The following is a 12,645-nucleotide window of genomic DNA, read 5'->3' as shown; positions in this document are numbered from 1 at the left end:
ATGAGTTTGCATCCTGGCAGAAGACTTCCATTTAACTGAAACAACTCATCATCAACATCAACAACTCAGAAGGTATATTGGCTCAACCATCAAACAATTACATCTCAGAGCGTGTGGTCAGCAGTGAAGCAAAGGCGCTTGCCTCTGAGCACTAAGTATGCCTCAGTGATCGATCAAGAGATCTCTCTGATGTAAAATTCATGTCTGTCATTGTGCGATAAGACTTCAACTGATTCCAGTGTTCGTTACTGGGGGTTTCCCAGCTGTCCAAGGAGCCAATCGCACTAAAGACAATCCAGACATACAACCAAGAAACTAAAAGCATTAAAATAAAATCACTTTGCAAAATATTTTCATTCAACAAATAAAAGATTGGGGCATACACATTTGATGAAGGTAGAAGCTAAAATACTCTGACAAAACATTAAGAAATTATTTTTCAAAATTAGCCTAAAAATCTACACCATCCATGACTATAAAATTATATTTTCTGGCCAGTTTTGCTGTGTCTCAAATTATATTGATCACGTCACCATTTAAATTAATGAATGCAAATCCCTGAAGTCAAGCGATAACCTCTGCATTTGCTGAGTTTAAGGTGAATAGCCCACCATTTGGTCTGTCGAGGGAAACTCCTTGGCGATTGCCAAGAACGAAGCTTGGGCAGCACAACAGATGTCATCAGCATAGATGAACTTACAACATATGGTTGTTGGCAGGTTATTTGTGTATGTATATTGAACAGGTCTGGGGCTAGCACTGAACCTTTTAGTGGTTGCTGCCCTGTCTTCTCCATGCCCTTGCCCTTGAATCATGTGTGTTTCGACAATTGCCAGGTTCTTTGGGAAGCCATTTTCAATGTAGGTGATGAGTGCCAAAAATTGATCATGTACTGCAGCCTTTACAGAAAACAGCATGGCTGACCTTCAGAATGGGTTCTACTTCCATATAAGCATAAAATCTCTGCAGTGCACAAGGAGCCCATTCAGTCCATCAAGTCTGCACCAAACTCTCTGAAAGAGTATCTTACCCAGGCTTGGTCTCTCATCCTGAGAGGCAGCAGTGCTAGCCACTCTGCTATCCAGAGATATGCATTGCAAGATAAGACACTCAGGACCTTAAAGCACGTTTGGTCACTAGCTGGCCACCTATTTGAGAAAACCTAGTTAAAATTCAATTAAACTTGATAGAAGGTAGTAGAGTGGTGGAACTCTGTGACAGAACTCAACTTCAAAATTTCCATGATAGCTACACATGCCCAATATCCAGAAGTTGCAGTCAGTTTGAGGGGTAGTGACAGCAAATGGTGATGGTTTGTCATCAACTGTCCCCCTCTCCTGCAGCAGAATCTGTGCCCATAAATATTGCTAATCATCTTTCCTGGTCAAGAATCGTGTAATCAGGTTTTTTATTTTTAATTGGGTGAATGTAGCTGCGTTTTAGCACAGTAATTCTTGTTTATTCATTCTTGGGATGTGGATGTTGCTGGTAAGGCCTGCATTTTTATTGCCTATCTTGATTCGTTCTTGAAAAGTGGGCTTGGTCCTTCTTCTTGAATTGCTGCAATCTTTGTGATTTGGAATGGTTTTGATACAAATGAGTGGCTTGCTGGAACACTTCAGGGCGCAGTTAAGGACCAGCCACATTGGTGTGGGACTAGAGTCAGACTCATTAAAGATGACAAGTTCCCTTCCTTAAAGGACACTCGTGAACTCAACAAGAATCTTAGGTACTTCCTGAGCCTAGAGCCGACAGTGTGCATTGTCTGTATTGTGACTTCAAGATTATGCTACACAACTTCGGCTTTTAGTCAATCAAGGCATTGTACAATAAAATAACTTGAGGAAAAACCAACTACTCCATTCATAAAAAAGTTCAAGTTTGATGCAATTGAGGTAAGCAATATTTCCTCATGAATATAGTCCGTGGATGATTAACCATCATCTGGTTTTCTAGATACTACTTTGAGCATAACAATATTGTTTCGGTGTTTAACATTAGTTGGAGCTACAGATGGTGATAAGAAAGGGCAAATAATTTAAAAGCAAAATACTGCGATGCTGGGTGTTTACCACAACAAATTCAGGTGTTGTCATTGACTTTTGGAAGTGCAGAAGATGCCACTTGCTTGGAAGTAAGATAACTCAAAAATGACAGGTCTCCAATGTTTGTGAACAGACATAAATGAGAATAGCGTAGCATTGTTCTTCACCTCATTCCTCCTGATAGCCACGCCTCCATGTTGTTCACCTCGGTCCTCCCGATAGCCATGCCTCCATTATGTTCAGGTATTTTTATCATGCTCAGTACCAAAGATCACTTTTCTTCACAATGAGCCAAAATCGTCTTTCTGTCCATAATATGGTTATGTGCATTCAACTCTTAACAAAACCCCTGTAATTCTAACTGCTTCAAGACATTTCCTGTTTTCCTAACTGGATAACAGAAGGATAAGGGCCATATCTATTCATGTTATTTAAAGCCATAAGCCACAAATCTAGTTTTATTGTAAATGAAGGTCAAACATTAACATAAAATCACTACCCCAGATTTCACATGATTAATTTCCTAACTTGCAAATTCTTGGAGACGCAAAAATGAAAAAGTTTGCTAACTAGCTCTCTCAGGATTATGAAATCAGAACCAACATCCGATAGGTAAAACCAATATATGGGGAGGGGTCTCCGACTGAACTTACATGGCTGTTGTGTATTGGGAGCCTGAGGAAGCCCCGACATTTACCAGATATTTACACAAGAAATTTAAAGTTCCATTTGCTGGTTTTACCCTTCCCGGATTGCTCCATGATCCCTACAACAGTGGGATCATGTGGCCACATCCATGGAGACTTTGGCTGTTTACACAACCCTGGTTTTTCACGTATCAATTGGAGCTTTTCACAGCAGGTGTAAAACTGACATAACTCTTAAGCAAATCAGTTGGAAGTTGTCAAAGCACTCCAGCACACCCAACAATGTTCATCTCCCCCCCCCCCCCCCCCCCGCCTGTAGTGTTCACCAGTTAACCCCTCCCTTGCCCCCAGCAATGTTCACCTCGATGTCAACAATGTTAATGTTAAAAAGGATGTTCATCCTATCCCGTCCGCCCCCATCAGTCTTCACCTTCGTAGAATCCATTCAGAAGAAGGCCATTCAGCCCATCGAGTCTGCACTGACCCTCAAAAAGAGCATTCTACCTAGGCCCACTTCCTCATCGTATCCCCATAACCGCACACATTGATCATGGCCTATCCACCTAACCTGCACATTTTTGGATGGTGGGAGGAAACCAGGGCACTTGGAAGAAATCCACACAGACATAGCAATCACCCCTGGCAATGTTCACCACACCCCCCACCCTTTATCTCTCAACAATGTTCACTCCCCCTGCCAACACCTCCTCTCTCGGCTCACCTTCTGGAAACACTGGCTCCTGTCCAGCTGAAGTTGGAAGAGTAGGCACAGTCAGGGCATAGAGGGCATTTCCATGGGGTGAAGGCTGATGAACATTTCTGAGGAATGAGGGAAGCAGTGAACACTTTCAAGAGTGAGGGAAGGGGGTGAATATTGTCAGGAAAATGATTGGGGTGGTAAACATTGCCGGGAGTGTGAGGGGAGCTGAACATTGTCAGGAGGTGAAGAAGGGGGTGAACAGTATCGGGGGGGTGAAAACTGTCGGTGGGTGAGGAAGGGGGTGAACACTGTCGGGGATTGAAGGGGGGTGAACATTGTTGGGGGTTAGGGAAAGGGTGAATATTGTCGGAGGGTGAGGGAGGTGGTGCACATTTCCGGGTTGAGAGTGGGTGAACACTGTTGGGGGCTGAGGGAGGGAGTGAACACTGTTGGGGGGTGAGCACTGTTGGGGGATGAGGGAGGGATAAACTGTCCGAGGGTGAGGAAGGGGGTAAACACTGTTGAGAATGAGTGAGGATATGAATGCTGTCTGGGGATGAAGGATGGGATGAACAAAGTCAGGAGGGGGTGAATAGTGTCAGGTGCATGAGTGATGGGTGAACACTGTCGATGGGGTGAGGAAGAAGTGAATACTGTTGGGGAGGTGGGGGTTGGTTATTACTGTCAGTAAGGAGAGGTTGTGCAGTATTGGGTTTAAAACACTAAGCCAATGAACTGAAGCCAGTCCTCAAGGGTCTTTCACAATGAGAAAAGGGTGTGTGGTTGCACTAGAATTACACTCAACAGTTGGTCATTTGACTCTATTCATCCCTGAATCCTTGCTAGACCTGGCATTGTAAGCTGCAAAGCCTCCAGACTACACTGATTGAAAGATCTGGGTCGAGGTTTTAAACAATCATTTGCAGAACTCAAGAGATTACAGTCAATTCATGAAACATTCCAGGAGACATTGGAAGCAGGTAGCTTTGAATCATTTAAATACAAATAAGATTAATTTATTTCAAGAAATATTAATGTGGGATTTGTATATGTGTAATCTAGGACATGTGGTGAGTGTAACCGGTTTGGGAACAGCAGATGACCTTGGACCTATGTTTCCTAAAGTTCCTCAATAGTGGTTTCCTCACCTAATGTCTGGTTCTGTACTTGTTATATACTGCTGATAAAGATTGATGACTCTGATGAGTCAACAACTCCATTACCATTATATCATGCATTTCCCACAATGGGAGAAGGTAACTAGGTGGAACTTGGTCTTTTTGTCTATCAATTCGATGTTTTACTCACAAGATCTGTTTCTGTAACATATGCAAATCATAGATTATCTGAATAATATAGTACATAACAAACGTTCTGCACTGTCATCCAATCTCCGTAAACCCCATACTTTCTAAGCTCTTGATAACAGTTACATGCTGCAATACTTGTCTCTTCCTTTGTATATTAAGGAAATGGTGTCCATGAAAACAGACTCTATTGATGTTCCGTAAGACAGTTCATTAGAACTTGATGATCAGACTTGATTTTTTTTTTATGCTTTAAGTATGAGAAGCATTATGTGATTGATTTTGTAGCTGTGTCACAGCTTGGTGCTTTTTTTAACCTGTCCCAGGAATCGCACAAGTAAAAAACACCCATTCCCATGCTTTAATAAGCAGATTCATTTGAACAGAAGCCAAATTCAGAAAATTAGCCTCTTGATTGTTGAAAAGATTATTTTCCATTTCTTCCATCCAGCTCAGGGGAAAAGGTTCTTGGTTAAGAACATTCTTAATATATTTTATAGCAGAGTAGGGTAGAGCATCTGATTATAGGGTAGGAAGTGTAAACATGTTAATCACAATCCTCTGTATTGAGAGATCAGTCCTGCTCCCCCTTCATGTGCAATGGAAAGGCAGAGGTCATGTTTTAGCTTTGATTGGATAAACATTTCAGGGTTACCACTTAACACAGACAATTCCCTCAAATAGACATGTTTTAAAGTTATAAAAGATAACAAAGGGGAGGGCAAAGAAGAATATTGTAAAACACTTTCTGTACTCATTATTGCAACTTCGCAAGAAATATAGCTAATAAGAAATATCATCTGGGAAAATGTTATTTTTGACTGCATTCAAATTAGTAAGGATAAAAGTAGGAAGACCTGTATGTATGGACAATATTGATGTAGGAAAACCTAAGAATATCATTCACCAGAGTACCTAACATTAACACACTCACTTGAAATAAACAAGAATAATGAATTGACTAATTCTTTAGGATTTTGGTTCCAAATGTATCACAAGCATTTCTAACAATTTTATTTAATAATAGGGCAAATGGAAAAGTACAATCGCAGCTCAATGTAGCACTGTCACCTCTAAGTCATAAGGTTGTGGATTCAAATCCCACTCTAGTATATAATTAAACTGGCACTTCACTGTAGTACAGTGCTGAGGGAGTGCTGCATGATCAGAGGTGCTGACTTTTTGAAAAGACTTTAAACTGAGACCCTTCTGCCATTTCAGGTGGAGGTAAAAGATTCTAGGGCACTATTTGAAGAAGAGCAAGGTGGCCTGGCCATCATTTATCACTCAACCAACATCACTAAACACAAATTATCTGGTCATTATTTTAGTGTTGTTTGTGGGGCTTTGTTATGCACAAATTGGTTGCCATGTTTCCCACATTACAGTGACTACACTTCAAACATATTTCATTGGCTATGGGGTGGCCTAAGGTTGTGAAGTGTTCTGAAAAAGAGCAAGAGCTTTTGTTCTTTCTTTCACACACAAACATAGCAACACATTGTCAACACACATTCCTCATATTGCCCTAAAGTTCACTAAGGCATTAAATGCTTCCAAATAATTAAGGATCTGTTTATTGTCAAGTAGCTCCTTTGGCATCAGAATTCAGGAGGGATATCAGGGAAGCTATGACATTTGAAGCAAAAGCACTGCTATTTTGCCCTGAGACCAAATATATTTCCATTACAAGACACGGTGGCAATTTTCATTTCCAGTCCAAAACAAACAAATTAAAAACTTCCCCAGTTTGAAAGTGAGGCTGCAATAAAACAAAGATGCTCAATTTAACCTCCTGAGAATTCCACATCACACTAAACAAAATAAATCGCTTTTTGTGTGCCAGAATTTACCTGCATTGTGTTAGTCATGTGATTACAGTTTCTCACACCTACCTTCCCCTTTTATGTCATGAGGATAGCCAATCACTGCTGTCTCTGGCACATCAGCGTGTTCAGCCTAAAGACCATTTGAACAGAGAAACACCATCTCAATCAATTAACAGGTTCCTTTCCATCTGCCATTAATTCTCCTCACAAAGATGATGAATGATATCAAAGTACGAATGGATAGTGTCCCTGTCTCTAAGCCATAAGCTTTCAAGTTCCACCCAGGACTTGATGGCCAAGGAAGGTGCATTCAAACACAGCCAAACAGTTTGTGTATCAACCTGCAAATCATTCCAATACATGTCAATGGCACTGAGTAACAGCAGGAGAGATTCCGAGTCAGCCATTTGATGGAGCGAACATTGGAGCCTCGACCATCAATATCCATAGCTCCAGATTACAACATGCATGAAAAAGTGCAACTTGCCACAGCGACTCGGACTCCCTGAATGAACTGTAATATACTGCCTGCTCCACTTTGTTTTCTGAATGTTGCATGCCTCCTCATCCAATACATGAACCTATATATAAACCTAGACGGTGTTATTTACGTCATGGGGGCAAAGTGAGACGTAAAGCACTTAGCGCAATTGGCACCGGCTTTTGCGACCAGCGCCATTTTATGAGCATAGGATTTCCGGCACAGTCAGCCCCTCACCGGGAATGGGCGAGAGGCAGGTTAATGTATGTAAATTTATTTTAATGCTGTTTTACATCTGCTGAGCAAGCCCGACGCTCAATCGTCCAGGCTCAGCCCTCTTTATGACCTCGCCAAGAGAGTTTCTTGTCATGAACGAGCAGCAGTCGACTCGGCCCCGCCGGTGGAACCGGAGGCTATTGAGGCCCCCCCGGGGAGGCCAAAAGCAAGGGGGAGGTGACCCTTGGGCAGTGCAGCAATGCCCACCGGACAATGCTGGGGCAGGGCTTATGGGGGAGGGGGCCCACTCCCACTCTGCAGCGATCGATGGTGGGAGAGCGGTAGGTACGGGATCAGTGGGGAGGGGGTCCACAATCAGTGGGTGGCGGGGGGCGGGTGTCAGCAAGGGCTATATCTCGGGCCGTGGGCTCCCACGAATGCAGGGGGATGGGGGAAGCTGCTTCAGGCTGTCTGCACTAGCAGGGGCCTGACAGCTCTCTCTTTTCTGTCAGACCCCTGCTACCACTAATGCGCATGTGCAGCGTCAGAGGCCTAAACATGCGTACTACCACCTTCTACAGGCTTTCGGGCACCTTAAGCCCCGCCCACAGGCTTCTGCAGCAAGCAACAGATTTGTTCAAAATTTTGCAGGCAGAGTGCGTATGGGAGGGCCTGAAAACACATCCAAAAGACAGATCTGAAACTCTCCCAGTTTCAAGTCCACCCAGCACTTTAGAAAAATGGTAAAATCGCCCCCAGAATCTGCACGACAGAAACCAACCATTCAACCCAACTAATCGAGACTTCACACAAATTCCCTTCCACTTTCATCCAACCCTGTAACAAAGTCCATCTATTCTCTTCTCACTGGTGTACAAATCAAGTCTCCCCTTAAATGCATCAATGCTATCTCATTCAGCCAATCCATGTGGCACATTTTCAACACCCAAATATAAAGAAATTCTTCCTAAATGCTTTATTTAACCTGTTAACAGCTATCTTAAATTTATACTCTCTTGTTCTAGACTTACCTAAAAGTGGAAACCATTTCTCCATATCCAGCCTTTCAAACCCTGTCATAATTTTAATGACCTCTATCAGTTTTTTCTTTGTCTGCATTCACATACACTGAGTCAGTGGATAGTATCACAGCAGATAACCAAACTAATTTTCTCCTACTTAGCACTGGTGCCCTGAAATTAACTGCAATATCCAACTGTCACAGTTGAGATCTGCTAAACTAAGAAAGGATAGGGAGCAAATCTGGAGCCTTATCAATATATGTGGCTCTTCTACACTTTGGATAAATCAATGAGTCATCATAGGAGCCCAGAGGCTTCATTTTCATGTGTTGATGTGGCAGGTCTCAAGTTTAAACAAAATCATAGAGGTCTGCAGCACAGAAAAGGCCCTTTAGCCTATCAGGTTTGCACCAGTCAAAAACAAACCACCTAACTATTCTAATCCCATTTTCCAGCACTTTGTCCATAGCCTTGTATGCTTTGGCATCGCAAGTGTACATCTAAATACTTCTTAAATGCCTCCACCACCCTTTAAGCAGTGAGTTCCAGACTCCCACCACCCTTTGATGAAAATGTTATTCCTCACATCCCCTCTAAACTTCCTGCCCTTTGCCTTGTATCTATGCCCCCTAGTCATTGATCCTTCCACCAAGGGATCCCTCTTGTCTATTCTATTTATGTTGCTCATAATTTCATACATCTCAATCATGTCCCCCCTGAGTCTCTTCTGTTCCAAGGAAAATAACCACAGTCTATCCAATCTTTCTTCATAACTAAAACTCTCCAGACCAGGCAACATCCTGGTAAATTTCCTCTGCACCCTTTACAGTGTTATCACATCCCTCCTATAAAGTGGATTCCAGAACTGCACACAATACTCTAGCTGTGGCCTAACCAACGTTTTGTATAGTTCCAGCCTAACCTCCCTGCACTTAAATACTATACCTCAGCTAACAAAGGCACATATGCCTGTGCTGTTATGATCATATGATTGCATATGCATATCCAGGTCACATTATTTTCTACTCCTGATCCCGAAGAATATTACTACAACATCAGGTACTTGGCAGTGCTTTGTCACAAATCCAGGAGCAGAACTCATCCAGTACAGCATCCAATGGGATAGCTGATCCAGTACTGGATCCCTGGGGAAGGCTGATCCAGTATTGGGTCCATGGAGATAGGCCAGCTATTCCATAAACCCATGATTAATCAGTTAGACCTGAGTGTGTATCAAATACTCAATCTACTCTGTCCATGAACTCACCACTCAGTTCGCAGATCCATGAAAGTAGATCATGGCTGACCTGCACCCCAAGTCAATTTACCTGCCTTTGCTCTATATTTTTTAATAACTTTGCCTGTTAGAAGACTTTGAAATCATCAAGGCCTGACTGCAATTTTAGTCCAAGGCCTAAGTATGTAAGAAAGCTGGCTTATTTCCTAAGAATGTTTGGTGTACCATTTTGAAGATCAATATATCTATCCAGAGGTTCAATTCCCAAAAGTGGATATCCAAGTCAATACTATATATATAGTGAAAGTAATGATGAGGCTGTGGAAAAACAGTTTGTCACATCCTACCATTCAAAGAATGGACCCAGGCTCCCTAACAATTAACAAACCATGTGGCAAGGATGCCTCCTATTCTGTGCGGCCACATTTAGACATTTATGCCAGGTCCTTACCAGAGCATTTTCTATCTCAGCTGTACCCAGCCTGTGTCCGCTGATGTTAATTATGTCATCCATCCGGCCAATGATCTGGTAATAGCCTTCTTTTGACCTGTACGCACCATCGCCAGTGAAGTAACAGCCTGAAAAAAGATGGGCAATAGGCATGTAAAGGATAAGCGCATTCAGTAATTTGCTGATTGGAGCTGAGAATTTGCAGTTGTGCTCCTCAGTTTGCCTTAGGGTTGTGGCTGCCTGGAATGTGGCTGTACAAATTGCATTGTAACAAAACCTTTCAAAGGAGCAGCACTTTCTTTAGCTTTTTTTCACAATATCGTTTTGTTCAAAATATTAACTTAATAGCAGAATCTACTGATTTTAACAAAGTACTGGAATTTTACTCATGATTCATTGCATTTCCAGAACTATTGAACTAGTGCTTCACAGTGGCAGGAGTGACAAATTCATAAGGCAACAGTTTTGGTCTCCAATCCTGCATGGATCAAAGGTCAGGAACAGAAGTACTCACTCTCCCAGAGAGACTTGATGGTGGAATTCTCCCAACCTGCTCACGGCAGGTTTGGTGACGAGTGGGCATGAAGAGCCAAAAAAGTCAGAAACCTGCCAATGTAAAATCATGTTGCAATTCTCCCAATGACGGGTTAAAGGCAGGTTGATTTTCCCGCTGGCAAGTGGTGCAAACGCTCTGCATCTCATAAGTGCTTATTAAAACAGCTGCCCGCCAACATCCTGGCAGGCCTTTCAATCTTGCATCATGCAAATGGGAAATTACATCGACATCAAACCCGGCCAATAAAAAGATGGCACGCACAAGATGGCCCTCAGTTTGCCAGAGACTTTAAGGTGAGTGCAACATGCAAGACTTTCTTGCCGTAGTGCTGCGCTGTTCTTTATGCACTGTACACCAGCCTGTCAGGGCACACCGGTTCCAGCCCTCCATCTCCGTGCTGAGTTGGTCTTCATTCTACTGGACCCATGGACCCTCCTTTGTCACTGAGTCAGATGAGCATGTGCCTGGGGTTGGGACTACAGGGGTCTCCCCCCCTCCCCTCCCCCTGCCCCCCCTCCGGTGCCACATCTGGACAGCATTGTCTGCAGGACTCATGCAGCCACCACTGCAAAGTTCAACCGGGGGTTGTGAGGTGAACGCAGGTGGTGGAGGTGGGCAGATGATGGCAAGGGGGCAATGTGGAAGGGAGGCTATGCAAGTAGGGGTTAGGGGAAGGGCAAACACTCGGGATAATGTGGAAGGAGAGTTGTGCAAGGAGGGGGGTGGGTTAAGGGCAAGGGCTCACAATGGAAAGCAGAGGGGCAAGGAGTTGGATGAAGGTGACAAACAATGGAAGGCAAAGGGAAGACTGAGGGGAGGGAAGCTGGACCCTGACAAGGCTGCATGACACACTGACAAACAAAGCAGTCTAAGGGATAGCACATGTATTACTAAAAGGGGGTGCACACAGACTGCAGATTATGGGGCGGGCACCTGTTATTACGGCACTCTAGGCATAGTTCGCATGAACACCAAACAGATTGGAGCTGCAGTGCTTTATGAAGGTCACAGTTGTCCTCAGTCCTCTTTGGAAATGGGAACTATGTCAAGGCTCCCATTTAAGTTCAGGGGCTAGCAGACAGGAGTCACAGAGTGCAGACGTTTGTGCAGCAACATGGAAAGGAGTCATAGATGATAGACACTCAAGAGGCAATGTGGTCCTCAGTCTGGTCAGAGAAAGAAGACAGGGCAGAAGAGCACTAGCCATGCAGCAGGAGCAATTGTTGGAAGCATGGTGTACCCCAGCTGCAGGGAGTTGCAAGCACTGTATGCTTCAGTGAAAAAATGCACTGCTTGGTGTGCAGGGCTGTCCTACTGTTGATGTCCCTGGGCTGCAGATAATATAGTGATGATCGCAGGAAGTATCTGCAGCCTGAAGATGGGAAACACATAATACAGGGTGGATATGTGAAGCTGTCACGGGGGAACACCTGTAAGTGACAGTGCACACAGCCTCCAAATGGGGTGGGTACAGGTCCACACACAAGGCATGAGTTCCTTGCAGGGGTGAATGTGTCAATGTCCACCATCACAATAACAGGCTGATCAAGTATTAGTGGGAGGCTGGAGAACAACATTTCTACCTGGATATGGACAGTGAGAGTCCTGTAATAAAGGTGCAACACCACCATCTCAACACTCGGGTAAAATAATATCATCCAATATTGAAAATAAGTCCGGTTCTGTCTGGGAAAGATATGATGAAATGTGGGGGCTGGCATCTGGGGCTGCTTCTTGCAATGTCTACCACTTGTTGGTGCTGCTACAGTGGACAGGGTCCAGATTAATTACTCAGGACTCAACTCATTGCCCAGGAAGCAAAAGCAAGATAGATTTCTAATTTCTGCTTTGAAAGGGATCAGCACAGCTCAATTGGCTCATGTCAAACTTGGAGCTACAAATTACAGAGTGGAAGACAGTAATACAGCCTTGAGGATTGAAGGCTATAATCAATGAGGAGTTTCAAGAGGTCAGAAAGTCGCCCGGGATGGTTGTTGGGGGATATAGGCCACCCACTTAAGCAGTGGCTTATGACTCCGGTGTGTCACCCTCAGACCCGAGCCAAGGAAAGGTACAACGCTGCTCACACCATCAACGCTCCCTCATAGAGCAGACCAAAGGACTGCTGATGGTGCGATTCAGATGCCTGGACCG

The 12,645-nt window shown here is 43.7% G+C and overlaps 1 protein-coding gene across 3 annotated transcripts in view; it reads right to left on the bottom strand.

Moving 5' to 3' along the window:
- LOC144504611 (acetyl-coenzyme A synthetase 2-like, mitochondrial) overlaps positions 1-12,645 on the bottom strand; it is an 81,969-nt gene that overhangs the window by 15,234 nt on the left and 54,090 nt on the right. For all 3 annotated transcript variants that reach the window (XM_078230227.1, XM_078230226.1, XM_078230228.1), the window contains exons 11-12: positions 9,936-10,063; positions 6,595-6,658 (exon numbers count right to left, since the gene is read on the bottom strand). In XM_078230227.1, the coding sequence (XP_078086353.1) occupies positions 6,595-6,658; positions 9,936-10,063 (192 nt within the window). The remainder of the gene's footprint in view (positions 1-6,594; positions 6,659-9,935; positions 10,064-12,645) is intronic.

Source organism: Mustelus asterias, chromosome 15, assembly GCF_964213995.1.
Source record: "Mustelus asterias chromosome 15, sMusAst1.hap1.1, whole genome shotgun sequence".
NCBI classification, from domain to species: domain Eukaryota; kingdom Metazoa; phylum Chordata; class Chondrichthyes; order Carcharhiniformes; family Triakidae; genus Mustelus; species Mustelus asterias.
This window is presented reverse-complemented; position numbering and strand designations above follow the sequence as displayed.